This window comes from Euphorbia lathyris, chromosome 1 (assembly GCF_963576675.1).
Source record: "Euphorbia lathyris chromosome 1, ddEupLath1.1, whole genome shotgun sequence".
Lineage (NCBI taxonomy): Eukaryota > Viridiplantae > Streptophyta > Magnoliopsida > Malpighiales > Euphorbiaceae > Euphorbia > Euphorbia lathyris.
Window position 1 is genome coordinate 17828373 of NC_088910.1, and position 15315 is coordinate 17843687.

The following is a 15315-nucleotide window of genomic DNA, read 5'->3' on the forward strand; positions in this document are numbered from 1 at the left end:
CCTTTCCTCATTCGAATAGACCACAAAATTTTAAAGTTCATACCGGAACAAAGGATTACAACTGCTCATCAGCAGAAATATATCGCCAAATTATTTGGCTATGACTTCAAAATTGCATATAAGAAGGCAAGGATAACAGTGCTGCTGATGCACTTTCCAGGGTACCAGTTGCTGAGCTTGCGACACTCAATGTTTCTACTCCAGTTTGTACTTTGTTACCTAAAATTGAAGCCAATTGGGCTCACGATCCTCACTTGCAGAATGTCATTCCGAAATTAGATTAGTTGAACACTCCTAACTTGGGACCATATTCAGTACAAGGGTCACTTTTAAGGAGGAAAGGAAGATTGGTGGTGGGCAATGATGGTAAATTGAAGGACAAACTCTTACAATTGATGCATAATGCAGCTCTTGGGGGCCATTCAGGGATGCAAACTACTTATAAAAGACTACAACTGCTTTTCTATTAGAAGGGGATGAAGAAGGACGTAAGGAATTATGTCAGGAACTGTATGGTTTGCCAAACTTGTAAACATCCTTACGCAGCTGCTAGTATGGCTCAAGAATTCTTTGATTCAGTTTTTAAACTCTATAGGATTTCATCTTCGAAACTAAGTAATAGGGATACTATATTTGTTAGTCATCTTTGGGAGGAGCTTTTCAAATTATAGGGAGTGAAATTGATGAAATCAATTGCTTACCATCCCCAAACTGATGGGCAGAGTGAGGTGGTAAACAGATGTCTGGAAACTTATCTGAGATGTATGGCTAATGGGAATCCAACTATTTGGGTTAAATGGGTTCCTCGAGCAGAGTGGTGGTATAACACCAACTACCATACCTCAACATAGTTGACACATTTTGAAGTTGTTTATGGTGTACATTCCTAATTCAACTTCCTTATTTTTTTTTGGGATTCAACAATTGAGTTAGTGGATCAATTCTTGCAAGACAGGGAAATGGTGCTTAGGGTGATGAATGAGCAACTTAAAAGAGCACAACACCGCATGCAGCAACAAGTAGATTTGCATAGAATTGATAGGGAATTTTCATTTGGAGATGAAGTTTTTGTTAAATTACAGCCTTATAGGCAGCATAGCACAATATCAAGGGTGAATCAGAAACTATCTCCCATGTATTATGGACCATATATGATTGAAGATAAAATAAGGCAGGTGGCTTATAAGCTCACATTAACCCAGGGTCTGCTATACATTTGGTCTTTCACGTCTCACAACTCAAGAGGAGGGTGTCGACTCAATCTTGTGTTTCTACCCAACTTCCCCATATTCAAGGAGTTAAGATTGTCCATGTAGCGTGCTGGATTGAAAAATGGTGAAGAGTGGGCATCAAGCTGCAACCAAAATTTTGGTGCAATGGTCAAACAAAGCCCCAGAAGATGCAACTTGGGAGTTTGCCTTCAACATCTAAAAGAGGTTTCTAGCTTTTTAGATTGACGAACCTTGAGGGCAAGGTTCTTAGGGGGAAAATTGATATGTGGTATTTTTCATTTTTATCGTTTAACGCTATTCTTCTGCATTTTAGTTATATTTACCTTTGCAAGCTGTAATTCTGTTAGCCACGTGTTTGGCTGAGATTAGCTATGCTAGCCCACTCTTCACTCTCTTCTACCCCTCTAGATTCTTCTTTCCTTGTTCTCGTATAACTTCTTATGGTATCATAGATTCATCAATAGAAATCCATCTGTTTTAGTTATGAATTTCATTTATGGAGGCGAATCTTTCGATTTTGTTTTTAATACTTGGTTACTCTGTCCATGATAGGATTTTATTATATTAGAATTTTAATTACATATCATTTTACATGATGAAGCAAAGTTTCAATGTCTTTTTGCATACCAAAATCGTGTATCTATATATAAACTTAATTTAAAAAGCATTTATAATTAATATATCTTCGTTACTTTTCTAACGTATGTGTCAAATTTAGTAAAACAACATTTTTAGTCCCTCAACTTGATCAATTTTGACTTTCAGTCCTTAAATTTTGATTTGGTAAAATTTAACTCTTTAACTTGAACCTGAACTTTGGGTTTAAAATGAAGAAAATTAAAATTTTACTAATTAAGAAATATATGTATATATGAATGCCAATCCATGATTCACTTCATTCTTGTTCCCATCGGCATTCTTTAGAACTGTTCATGCTCACGCCTTTCATCCCAGTGTCACCCTTTTGTCGTTACAAAGTTACATATATTACCATATGATTATTTGTAGTTATGAAACACCTTAATTTTTAATTCTGAAAATTTGATAATAAAAACAATGAAATTGATATAGTAACCCTACTTGTAAGATCCAAATTGTTCATCCTTGAAATGGACAAATTTTTTTTTTTTTTTTTGTGTAGTTTCAAGTTCTTATAATTCATAGTTTATGTCAACTCAAAATTGAATACAATAAAACAAATTTTTGTGTAGTTTCAAGTTCTTATAATTCATAATTTATGTCAACTGAAAATTGAATACAATGGAGAAATTTACACTTTAAATCTTGCAACTAAATCAGTTTATCCATATCTAATTATGCCTCCAGATGTTGTATTAATATATCTAAATGGGATCCTTCAGTCTCCAATCTCCATGAATTTGTCAACACTCCAATACCTAATTAAGTTTAGCCATGAAATTGAATATGTCAGCCATATTCATAACTGATGAAAACAATTGAGAACAATTTGCATACCTCTCTTAGCTACTTTCCTCAAACATATATTCCTAATCCGAACTCTTTCGGTGCTGTTTCGACCATCCAAGGCGCCCTATTCAGCAAGTAAACATCAGCATACAGTAGAAACAGTGAAAAGATAAGAAGGTTTTGGATCAAACAAAATCATTACTTATTCATCACAAAGTTGATTGTTCCTTCTGAAGCACGTCGGAGAAGAATTTCCCGTGCCTCGATTGCAATACCTTCAGGCTATATGGAAAAATTGGTGGAGCTTAAAATGTTTACTCATAGCACTTGATCAACAAACATCATTCTGCAGTTGTACGTACCTCTTCGGGAAACCAGACTCCAGGCTGTGTGCTTCCCTCAAGGACTGCAAGAACAAAAGCAGCTGTTGCATTTCCCACGGACCTAAGAGTCACGAATCATATAATTTAAACGCTCTTCGAAATAATAAATCCTTTCGACACAACAGAATGTATTATTTCGATATTGTACTAGTGATATAAAATTTCGAGAGGCGTAAAGGTTTTAAGTGAAGAAGAAAAAGAAAATTTGAGACTTTACACTGAGAGGCTCTTGTGGCTAAATATGCCAACAGTATTGCGTCCGTCTGTGCACTCCAAATCGACCTGATAAAAGAACGTAAAGGCGCGCAATGAATTAGAACATAAGGTAAAATAGTTTAATTAACATCAATAATGCAAGCTTCATATCGTCTAACCCTCATTGATACTCGCTCTCCAGCAATCCCGTCAAGTGCTCGGACTACAGGGTCGAACAATTCAACCAACTCATTAACTTTGCTTCTATCCTTTAGAACTTCCTGCAAGAGATAATCAAATGCACAGCTCATAATTCTTCTGGAATTCAAGCGGAACTTTGGTCCGTAGCTAAGGTAACTATAAGTCATTTAAACTAAGTTGCTTGATGTAACAGAGTCACAGATTAGAAAGAGCATACTTGAGGGAAAATGCTAGTCATGGCTACCATTCCCCAATTCCAGAAAAACGGTGAAGTTCCAAATCGAGCACTGACAGTTGGTACTCCTAGTATCTCATGAACACTTTGTACTTCTGGCAAATTCCTGAAAATGAGGTTACATTAAGGAAAAATAATTATCGCCAAAGGGCTACTTGTAGAAAATTTATTCAATGCCACTCGTTGAAATCGAGTCCGAGCTCCCTTTCGAGTCGTAAAAATTTTCTTTAGGAACTAGAAATTGTGCAATTCATTCCAGGTGGTAATTTTCACCAATATATTTCCATATCAGAATGTTGTAAAACAAGAAACCGTGCTTCCCTAGTGAGAATTCTTGCAAAGAGTACGTACAACAGATAAACATCTCGCTTTCCAATCCCCTTTCCGAAGTCAATGTTGAGCATTCCACTATATGGCTTCAATTTGATCTTTTCTCCTGATCATAGTAAATTGACACCATTGCTTGAGTTGCTTATATAAGAATACGCGATCCAGACAACAAACTTATAAGAGAACTTGTAAAATGCTGTTGAAACTGACCTTTGTTATATGCAACTACATCCTCACCGAGAAGCAAGAAACTCGTGGCTAATATGGTCGGACCAGCTCCACCCGTTCCTGCTGTGTAGTAATAGAACCTAAAAGCAGAAAATCCCAATGTTGTAATAATTCTTCATAGAAATAATAGTTTCATGTCCTTTGGGCACACAGCTGAAATAAAGAACCATTTACAGTGGAGTCATGAATTTTATATTACTTTTTGGGGTGAGTTTAGCGAGTAAAAACATTCTTAGACTTCAACCGGAAAACGAAAGATGCTTACCTCAGCCTCTCTGGATTTCCCTTGCTTTCAGTTGCAGCTGCACGAACTAGTTCCGCTGCCATAACTGCAACAACAATTACCAAAACTACTTTATTAGAAAGCAATTCGTTTCATAATCAGAAAATACAAACAGAATAGTAATTAATATCCGATTTTCGAAAATTAGCTATGGAATCGTGACAGATTAGTTACAGAATTCCATCCTGATAAAGAACTGAGTGATTTAACCCGAAACAGATTTTGGACTTCAAATACTTCTAATTTAGTTATAATTTTGAGACATTCTCAACATAGACCATGTAGGAATCAATGCTAGAATGATAAAAAAAACATATGGACAAGGGTTCTGCTGAAGTCACTGAGTCCAGTCCAGGCAACAAAACCCAGTTCGGTTTGGTTACTGAAACGCCTAAAAATCTATATAATCGCATAATGCATGTGTAAGATATGTCCTAAACATCAAGAAGTGATCAGTCCAACTGCAAGGAACCTCGAGTTTTTCACGATGTGTCTCGAATGATGCTGAAAGCACAACTACATATATAAACAACGCAGTGGGCTTACCATTGCTGACCCCTGGATAAATTCCGCCTGTTGTAATGGCAGGAATGTTAGCAGCTAAAGCTTTACTATTGAACGATTTGGCACGGAGAGCGTAGCTTGTATCATCACAAACATCAATATATGCTGTCTGTTGAAACAAAAATAGAGTCCTAAGATATATAATAGTTAATGCAAAGATCAAATGCATATCAAAACAAAATCCGAAACATAAGTTGAAATGCAGAAACATATTACCTTTGCTCACCTTGGTCTCTATAGCAGCTTCAAGAACACTGCACTTTTCTGCCTGTTGAAAAGGTCCTGCAGCATGAACCACAAGATCCACATCTGCAGCCAAAAATCATAGAAAGATATATTGCCCGTCAAGAACATATTTACCCCTAACACATGAATGATACATCGGCAATTTCAGATATCATTAACGTGACCATCTCCTCTTTCACTCCAGATGTGCAGCATGTTATACATGTGGCATTGTGTGGATTTCATATATTCCGGATTCTTGTCACACGTTCCACGTGTATTGCACAAAACTCAAATAAAATAGAGACACAAAGATCTTGTCGAGCTTAAAAGCAGTTTATCCCTAAACCTATTCTAAAATAGCAAAAAAAGGCAAAGCCCTCAATCTATGTTGAACCAGCTGATGTTGCAGAATAGAATATTTGGATTTTCTAATTATAATTGAAAGCTTCCCAATGTTAAGCCCTCCATCTATGTTGCACAGAAACTGAGACAGAGACTGAAACTAAAACGGACACTATGAAATGTTATTTCTAAGAAAATTTAGTTAGGAAATAGTAATGGAAACACAAAAGAAACGGAAATGGACAGGAAACAAGGAAACGCCAGTGAAAGAGGAGTTTCCATGCAACATAACCCTCAATCGTATGAATTATTATGATGTTAGAGTAAAATTGCTCTAATTTATCTCAAATTGTGTATTCTAACATTTTATTTCTACACTTTCAAAGACGATAATACAAGAAGTATAATCAATGGAAGAAGTATCGAACCAGTTAAAGCTGCTTCCAATGAGGCAACGCTATCAATGTCGACCTCAGCAAATTCAGAATTGTCCCCCAATTTAGCCACCATCGCTGCACCTTTCTCCCTGCAATTCCAATTTCCAACCAACATCTTCAAATTTATCCATTCCACAGAAAAACAAAATCAATTATGGCGCTAATTACCTGTTTCGACCACCAATTACAATTCGAAGTTCAGGGCAAAGCTTGGAAAGAGCAATGGCAGTAGACCCGCCAACCCGACCCGTTCCACCTAACACAAGAACCCTCGAGTTCGGGAGTTGAATTCTGGACTTATCATTAGCGCAAGAAATTAAGCTTCTTGTTGCGCACTTCAACTGAACCAAACTTCCCGCCATTGCTCTCTAAAGCTGCGGGTTTTTTTTCCTGCTAAAAAATGAAAGAAAAAGGAACTCCCTTATCATCATCCGTTTATCGTTGGTGCTGACGTGGCATCATATTAATTTTTGTCATTTTCTTACTACTATTATTTATTTGTGTACTAATTGTAATTTTTCACAAAATCAAGTCCTTAATTGCAAATTTCGAAGGAAGTTGTAGAGTTTCAATTAACTATGAATTGTAATTGAATTAAGTAATCCTACTCGCAAGAAAACCCTAATCCAAAAACAGATTGGATTAGTAATTCAAATCCAACAACGATTACACTATCCTCCTCCTATATATATATATACATTCAAATCCAAAAACCCTAACCCCGATACTTCAGCAAAAAGTTTCCTTTTTCTATATTTTCAGCAGCAAAAAACTCTTCCTTCTTCGATAGTGTCGGAAACTTGAAAGCTTTAAAGCAGCCATGGCCATGGTTGAGCAGCAGTATCTGGCATTAAGAGAGAAACTCAAAGAAGCCTACAGAAAGAAGCGCAGTTTGGAGAATAGCAACGGCGTAACTTCTGTCCGCAACGATGATTACGGCTCATTCTTCGGGCCATCTGTGACAATATTGGCGACGGGATTGAATAGAGAAAGCAACACTTTGTTTCAAAAGTTGTCTTCAAACTCCATGAACAAGAAGGAAAAAGTTGAAAGGATTAAGGAAGCAAGAGATTACTCTTTCCTATTTTCTGATGCACGGGTTTCGGTGGATCAATCCAAGTTAGATTCTCGGAAAAAGGTTTCAGTGGACCAATCCAAGGTTGCATCCAATGGTTCAGCAAAGCAACTGACTTTGAAGAATCAGACAAAGCCAAAAGGGTTTCCTTCAAAAACTACTCTTCCCAATGTGGAGAACAACGAAAAGATGCAGAAGAGGGAAAAATCGGAATCAGAAGCGAAATCGAAACAGTTTAATCTTAAAATAAGGTTGAAAAGGCCTTCATCATCTGAGGATTCGAAGAAAAGGCCTTTGGGAGAGATATATAGTGGTTCGGAGGGTGAAAAGGCACTTAGTATGGTGAGAAGAATGTTTAATACAAAAAGATTCCAAGGTCGTGATGATTCGGATAGAGTGATGGAGGCTACTTTCGGAGACATAGTCAAGGAAGAGAAAAGAAGTGAAAGAGTTGGGAGGAAGGAAGACCTGCAACAACTTCGCCTTATACAACTAGAGGAAAAGCGCACACAAATGGCGAAGAGGCATAGACATTGAAAACTCTGTCCATGAATCAATTTTTTCTAGTAACTTTAGGAACATGAACTTCATTTAGAAACTTTTATTTGTTTCAAATTTCTGAGCAATTTAATTTTGACCTGTAATAAGCACGATTTCAATGAATATATCAACTATTTCAATTTTTTATGCTGGTGGAAACATTTTCAATAGATATATTATAAAGATTAATGATTACAATTCTAATAGAAAGTATAAATTTATAGATGGAAATCTTTAATAAATTATATTTCTAGATAGAAGGTTATGCTGGTGGAGGAGTTAGTCTCCAAAACTGAGTATTCGTGAAGGAGGAAGTGCCGGCCTATATGAACTGAATAAATTAAAATCCAAGTTCTCCCTAAGTTTCATACTCATAAATACGTCCCGAATATGAATTTGAATTTTGTTTTTTGTTTTTTTAGGTTTGTTGATATAATTAGATAATAAGTTGTGAGATCCAGTGTGACAAGCGGTTAGGGTGTGATAAGGAGTTTATTGTGTTACATAACAAAACTACGTAGTTTTGATGATAATGGAAAAAAAGCAAGGTGACAAATTTGTAAATAAAAGCAAATTGTTTTATTTCTTTTTTTTTAAATACATTTTTTCGACATTTTTAACCTCGTTTTTCGAAAATTTTTATACTATTAGACTCGTCTAAATTAGACGGTCATTTTAAGATCCCTGAAGTTCAAGTAAAAAAATTCCGGTGAACGGAATCCGAGTGGACTTTTTTGGCGAAAAACAAAGTGCTCAAAAAATTTCAGAAAATGTAAAAACATTATTCTGAGAAACTTTAATTCTTGGGACGAAGCGAGAATTCTTACGGTTTAGTCCCAATAAAACTTGTTCTTTAATTTTATCCATTTTACATGTTTCAACAATTTGTTGGGTAAAAACCGTAAGGAATCTCGTTTTGAGCCAAGAATTAAAGTTTCTTAAAATGATGTTTTACATGTTTTGGAATTTTTTGATAATTTTCTAGGTACGTTTTTTTGTCCTACTTACATTGTTCCGACAATGTACGAAATTGTTCCAAATCAGTGCACCATTTGTTCCAATATAATACTTATATTGTTCCAATAGAATAAATAAGCGTACCAATTTTTCCAACAAAATAGTTCTATTATTCCAGCATAATACTTATATTGTTCCAACATAATAAATCAGTTTACCAATTGTTCGAAATCAATTTTATTATTTATGTCTTAAATTTCATTTTTGTTTCTTAGTATTTAATATAGTGTCTTCAAATTTATATTAGTTATATTATTTAGAAAATAATTCTAATTCTTATATTGTTCCAACAGAATACTTATATTGTTCCAACAGAATTATTATATTATTCCAACAAAATATTGCAATACATAGTGCTGAAAGGTAAGACCAAAAAGTGCATAGAAAATTATCAAAAAATTCTAAAATATATAAAACATCATTTTAAGAAACTTTAATTCTTGGCTCAAAGCGATATTTTTTACGGTTTTGACCCAATAAATTGTTGAAACATGTAAAATGGATAAAATTAAGGAAATTGTTTTATTGGGACTAAACCGTAAGAAATCCTGTTTCGACCCAAGAATTAAAGTTTCTCAAAATAATGTTTTACATTTTTTGAAATTGTTTGAGAATTTTCTGAGTACTTTTCATTTTCTCACCGGAAAACGCCCACTTAATCATTGGATTCCGTTGATTTGGGACTAAACCGTAAGGAATCTCACTTTGAGGCAAGAATTAAAGTTTCTCAGAATGATTTTTTTTTTATATATTTTTAGAAAATTTTCTGGGCATTTTGTTCTCACAGAAAAACAAATCGCCGGATTCTATTCACCGGAATTTTTTTTACCTGAGCTTCTGGGATCTTAAAATGACCGTCTAATTAAGACGAGTCCAACGGTATAAAAGTTTTTGAAAAACGAGGTTGAAAAAGTCGGGAAAATGCATTTTAAAGAAAAGAAATAAAACAATTTTCTCTTTCCTTTTATTTATAAATTTGCCACATTCTTCTGGTTAATTATAAAATTGGTCATTGTCACACAATAAGGCTTGTCACACCATAAAAAAATGTGTCACACCTGATCTCCCCTCTAAATAATAAAGAATTAATTTATAAAATAAATAAATATAAGAACCAAAATAACTTTTTGCCATTTGATTTTGACTGTTATTTGATTTTTTTAATATCGATGGAATCAACCACAAAATATTTGTTTGTTAAATTTTAAACCATAATTTTTATTTTTATACTTTTCCTTCAAAAAAAAAAAAGGAAATTAATTTCTATTAAGTTTAAACTATTATTTTTTGGATGATTTGTGTGGCCTATATTAACACATGTTAACATATTTATATTATATAATTATTGAGAGCATAGAAATAACAAAGAGTTGAAAAACATTTGAACACAAAAAATTTAGGAAACTCTTTGATATTGTTTGGTTTGTGGAATAGAATGGAATAGAATAGAATTGGTATTCTAAAGGAATAGATTAGCAAAGAATGTAATAGAAATTCATAGGTATCATTATTCCTATTTTTGGTTGGTAAAATAAAATAGAATGGAATAGATAGTTTTTTTATTCAAAAGAAAATATTACCCTAAAATGTAATGTCTTATTTCTTTTAAAATTTTAATGGGTAAATTACATCCACGGCCACTGAACTTTACCATTTTCACATTATGGTCACTCAACTTCATTTATTCCCGGTATGGTCATTGAACTTTACACTTTTTAATTATTACTATAAATTGTTCAAATATTTAATATATATTATTTTAAAAAATATATAAAAAATAGAAAAAAGGGAAACATGAAAGACGGAAAAAAACACGAAAAATTTTAAAAACGAAAAAACAATAAAAACAATAAAAACATGATTATAGAGACGTGGAAAGCAATGAAAACGCAAAATAGGAAAAACATGCAGAAAAAACTCATGAAAACAAGAAAATGCAAAAAAAAAACAAAAAAAAAACCATAAAAAGAGATGGAAAACATGAAAAAGTTAAAAACACGAAAATATGGAAAATATAAAAACGTGAAAAAAAATGCAAAAAAAAAAGTGAAAACACAAAAAGTGAAAAAATTCAAAAATCACGAAAATAAAAAATATTAAAAACAGAAAATCATGAAAAAATATGAAAACAGGAAAATGTGAAAAAAAAGCAAAAAACGTTAAAAACACGAAAATATGAAAAATGCGTTTATTACCTTTTTTTCCTATTTTCATATTTTTTTGCATTTTTTTACGCTTTTTCATGTTTTCCAAGTTTTCTTGTTTTTGGTGTTTGTTCACATTTTCATATTTTTTTGCATTTTGTCACGTTTCGTGTTATTCACCTTATTGTTTTTTTTTTCCTCATTTTCACGTTTTATTTTTTCGGTTTTTCGTTTTTTTCGTTTTTTGTATTTTTCGCATTTTGTTACTTTTTTCATGTTATTCACGTTTTTTCATGTTTTTCGTATTTTTTCACGTTTTCCTATTTGGTTTTTGTTTTTGGCATTTTCATGTTTATCGCGTTTTTCACGTATTGTCACATCTTTGTGTTTTAGCAATTTTTACGTTTTCGTAGTTTTTTACTTTTTTGTGTTTTTTTTTTTTGTATTTTTTCACATTTTCATGTTTTTCATAGTTTTTCACATTTTTAGTATATTTCGTGTTTTGTCACTTTTTCGCGTTATTCATGTGTTTGCTTTTTCTGCGTTTTCTTATTTTTCATGTTTTTTCACGTTTTCATGTTTTTCGCGTTTTTTTTTCTTTGCATATTCTCGTCTTTGTAAAATTTTTACATTATTCACGTTTTTGTATTTCAAATTTTTCGTATTTTTACATTTTTTAACCTTTTTTCCATTTTTTACGTTTTTTATGATATAAATTATGGATATATAGGATTTGAGAAATGGACTAGAGAAAAGATTAAGGATTTAATGAAGGGTAATTTTGTAAATTACAAAAATATAAAATTAGGAATAGACTATTCTTTTAATCAATTAAAGAATAGTTATTGCATGAAAATAAGGAATATGGATTCTATGAAATAGCTATTCCATAAAAAAACATTGAACCAAATGTTGGAATAACTATTTCTTAGAAATAACTATTCTATTCTCACTCTATTCCGTGAATCAAACGAACCCTTTCAGTTTGTGAATTTTATAAATTATTCTATTAATTAATCTTCTAACAAATTACTTTCAATTTTGGGGTTTAGTTTTACATAATTCACATATGGACTAGAGTTACCTTGGCCATAAAATAATCAGTTGACAATTAAATTGGCTTTTAAAGTTATCTATATATTAATTTATTGTTATTCTAATTGTATTAACCCACACTTGAATTCCAACAATTAAAATTACTTTTTATTTTTTTGGATTAATATAAAAACTATCATTTTGGTTTTGAATATCTAACAACTTTGGTGGCCGACGGATACTAGTTGGCACCACGGAATTGATGAATTTCGGGACTGGAAGGTATACCAACAAGGCTCAAAGACTAGGCCAAAAGCAGACTCGGCGGCACGATCTATTCACTATCGGGGGTAAATTTCATCAATAGTGTACAACATTTACCTTATTTCACACTTTGGTGTACAACCTTCAATTTGTCTCACTAATATGTACGAACTTATAGGTGACCTATCACTATGGTATACAACAGGCAAAAATGACCGGTCAACTCAAAGTCAACACGCCACATCATCATTTTATATTAAATTATTAAGTAAAAATGGGACCCACAAATTATAAAAAAATTTAATTTTATCTCTTTCTCTGGTTTACCCCTATCCCTTAATTTCCTTCATCTTCTTCCCTCTATTTCTTTCTCTTACTTCAAATTTCTTTCTCTCTCTTACTCATCTCTCTCTTCAAACTTCATTGGGATCCATTATCCTTAACAGCCTACAAATTAATTCCCACCTCTCCAACTAAATCTTAGTTCAACCTCTCCTGACCCTCTCTCTCTCAAAAATTTCCTCTGCAATTTAAGAAGTTTCAGCAATGAAAAAAAAAGCTCATCCATTTCTAACAAATATTGAGCAGCTCCAGCAATTTAAGAAGGATTTGACCAGAAAGGTGGAGTGAAATACGGAGTGAAATTCGTATTACCGTGCTCTTGAGCTGTGAGGACTGTTTTTTTTGCCGAGTGTATAGCCGTGAGTTTTGCAATATCGTCAACCAGGACTAAATCGGAGTCCAGAATCCAATGACCCGTCTGACACAGAAAGGGGGAATGTTGGCTAAAATTTGCTGGAACTTCTTTGAATTGTTGGAACTTCATATTCAATTTGCTGAAAATTTTTTGCTGGAACTTCTTTGAATTGCTGGAATATTCCCTTCCTTTTTTAAAATAAAAATTGATAAATGATGATTATATTCAATTAATTCCTTAGTTTTTAAAAATGGATAATCACCTCATCAACAAGTGAAAATTATCAAAACTATATATTAGTTTTGAGAGAAAGCAATGATTAAATGAAAAATAAATAAGGTAGAGAGAGGAGTTAGAGAGAGAAAGTGAGAGGGGAATGAGGGATAAGAGGGTATAAAAGTAATTGTAAATTAAATAGTCAAATTTTATCTTTTTGACCGGTCAAACCGCTGATGTGGCGCGTTGACCGGTTATTTTTACCTGTTGTATACCATAGTGATAGGTCACCTATAAGTTCGTACATATTAGTGAGACAAATTGAAGATTGTACACCAAAGTGTGAAATAGGGTAAAGGTTGTACACCATTGATGAAATTTACCCTCACTATCAGCGGCAGTTTCAGGAAATCGGAGCGACATTAGCAACACCACGAGGGGACGGGTCTGCCCCGTCGTCTAGCCACCAGCAAACAAGGCATGCCGACGACCTTGCCCAACAACCTGCAGCAGCAGCATGCTTGCAGCAACGATCAACAAACGGTGGAAATTCTGAGCCGACGCCAGCAGCACGCCCGCAGCAAAGATCAACGAACGGCGGAAACTCTGAGCCGACCGCAACAGGCCTGCTTGGTACCGATCAGGGACGTTCGAACAGCAACATCGCGCAATCAAGGGATAAACAAATATGGAAGCCACCAGCAAGGGGGTCAATGAAGTGTAATATCGACGACACCATCTTTAGGGAAGCAGGAAGCTGCGAGATGGGTGTGGTGGTCAGAAATGATATAGGTACATTCCTATTCTGTAATAGCAGTTTTGTTACAAGTATTAGAGAACCTAAGGTGGTCGAAGCATTAGCACTACGAATGAGTATGATATGGCTTGTTTCTATGCACTACACGAACATTGAATTTGAATTGGATGCTAAGCTTGTTATTAATGCAATTCACTCCAACAAAAAGGATATCTCGGAGTTTGGAACGCTTATTCATGATTGTCGAGTTATCCTAAGTTCTAATCTTACTTTTTTAGTATCTTTTGTTAGTCGTTTAGCGAATAGGGCTGCACATTTGGTAGCTAGGCAGGCTTATTCAAATGCTAGCGATTTTTTTTATCTTTTGTTGTGCTGAATTGGCTGTCAAACGCTATTATTGAGGATGCAAATCCCGTTCTTATATGAAATGTTTATTTTGGGTTCAAAAAAAATATATCTAACAACTTGATTAACTAGGTGAAATTTCAACACATGGTAACCAAATGGGCATTCAGGCACCAGTTGTTTAAGAGATTATAATAAAATTTAGGCTTAAGAGATCATTTGCCTTCTGAACTTGTTTAAAAAGTGTGATTGGCCCATATATTTTTAAAGTGTCTAGATAGTCCCATCAACCTATATAGTTATAAATTTAAGTGAATTATGAATTTATAGAGTGTAAGGCTAGAATTTTTGTCCATCGGCTGGATCTGCGGTGCTATCCTTCCGCGCTTAACATATGTAATCTGGTGCGTTGGAGCTCTCTGAATCTGCATCTGTGAATTTTTCATGAACCAAGCGATCTTTTTCAGGTGTCGAGGGCGAAACCTTTCCTATAGCGCTTACTAACACAGATGTAGGGGGGTGATCAAGCCCGGTATCGCAGCCTTGATCACCCACGTAAACTTAGCTAACCTCTTTTTTCCCAGCTTAGCTTCTAAAGGTCGTGGCATTAGTCATTTCATATGGTTAGAGGAGGTTGTCTGGTTGGACCACTCCGGTGGGGCTTTCTCAAGAAAAAACCTCTAGTAAGTTGATAGGTTGTATACCCTAATAGAAATTCGAGAACACCTATAAAACGCCAGTAAAGAATATCTTCTGATGGACCTGATATTTGACACTTAAAGCTATCATCACATACATGAATATAAATATTAAAGTTCAGTGGTCATGGATGTAGTTTATCTCAAATTTCTTTTCTACGAAAAGAAAGTACACCATTTTTAAAGGATGAAAGTTAATTTTACCCCTAATTAAAAGGTTATTGGAAAAGTTTGAATTTGTCCTCAATGTTTCCCCCATTCCTCTATGGTAGAAAACCTAATTTAATTTTACTATTTTTTAATGAATTTTATTACAATATATGAGGGGATACACATATAGCTATGTATCTTTTTTTTTCTATTGACATTTATAACTTCTCTTCTTTTTATTATTTTTCTTATTCCTTATTTGTTTTTCTTTTTCTTTTTATATTTCAATTT

At 33.8% G+C, this 15315-nt stretch overlaps 2 protein-coding genes across 2 annotated transcripts; one reads left to right on the forward strand and one right to left on the reverse strand.

Moving 5' to 3' along the window:
* Window positions 1-2413: 2413 nt before the first annotated feature.
* Window positions 2414-6475, reverse strand: LOC136218918 (uncharacterized). The gene is made up of 14 exons (XM_066006129.1): window positions 6255-6475; window positions 6078-6175; window positions 5306-5388; window positions 5062-5188; window positions 4498-4561; window positions 4215-4312; window positions 4026-4110; window positions 3657-3780; window positions 3418-3519; window positions 3261-3325; window positions 3023-3104; window positions 2863-2942; window positions 2709-2784; window positions 2414-2629 (listed from the first exon to the last, which is right to left on the reverse strand). The coding sequence occupies exons 1-13, from the start codon at window positions 6446-6448 to the stop codon at window positions 2727-2729; spliced, it is 1260 nt and encodes a 419-aa protein (XP_065862201.1). The 5' UTR covers window positions 6449-6475; the 3' UTR covers window positions 2414-2629; window positions 2709-2726.
* A 383-nt stretch (window positions 6476-6858) lies between these two features.
* Window positions 6859-7803, forward strand: LOC136218997 (uncharacterized). Its single transcript, XM_066006212.1, has one exon. It carries the CDS (start codon window positions 6907-6909, stop codon window positions 7696-7698), a length of 792 nt encoding a protein of 263 aa, XP_065862284.1. The 5' UTR covers window positions 6859-6906; the 3' UTR covers window positions 7699-7803.
* Window positions 7804-15315: the final 7512 nt, after the last annotated feature.

Bases quoted from the DNA above. Each gene is read 5' to 3' on its own strand.
- LOC136218918 (XM_066006129.1), bottom strand. From the start codon at position 6,448: ATGGCGGGAAGTTTGGTTCAGTTGAAGTGCGCAACAAGAAGCTTAATT. The intron at 3,520-3,656 runs GTATGCTCTTTC...TATCTCTTGCAG, and splicing joins TGACTAGCATTTTCCCTCAA to GAAGTTCTAAAGGATAGAAG. The intron at 2,943-3,022 runs GTACGTACAACT...TTTTCCATATAG, and splicing joins GAGTCTGGTTTCCCGAAGAG to CCTGAAGGTATTGCAATCGA.
- LOC136218997 (XM_066006212.1), top strand. From the start codon at position 6,907: ATGGCCATGGTTGAGCAGCAGTATCTGGCATTAAGAGAGAAACTCAAA.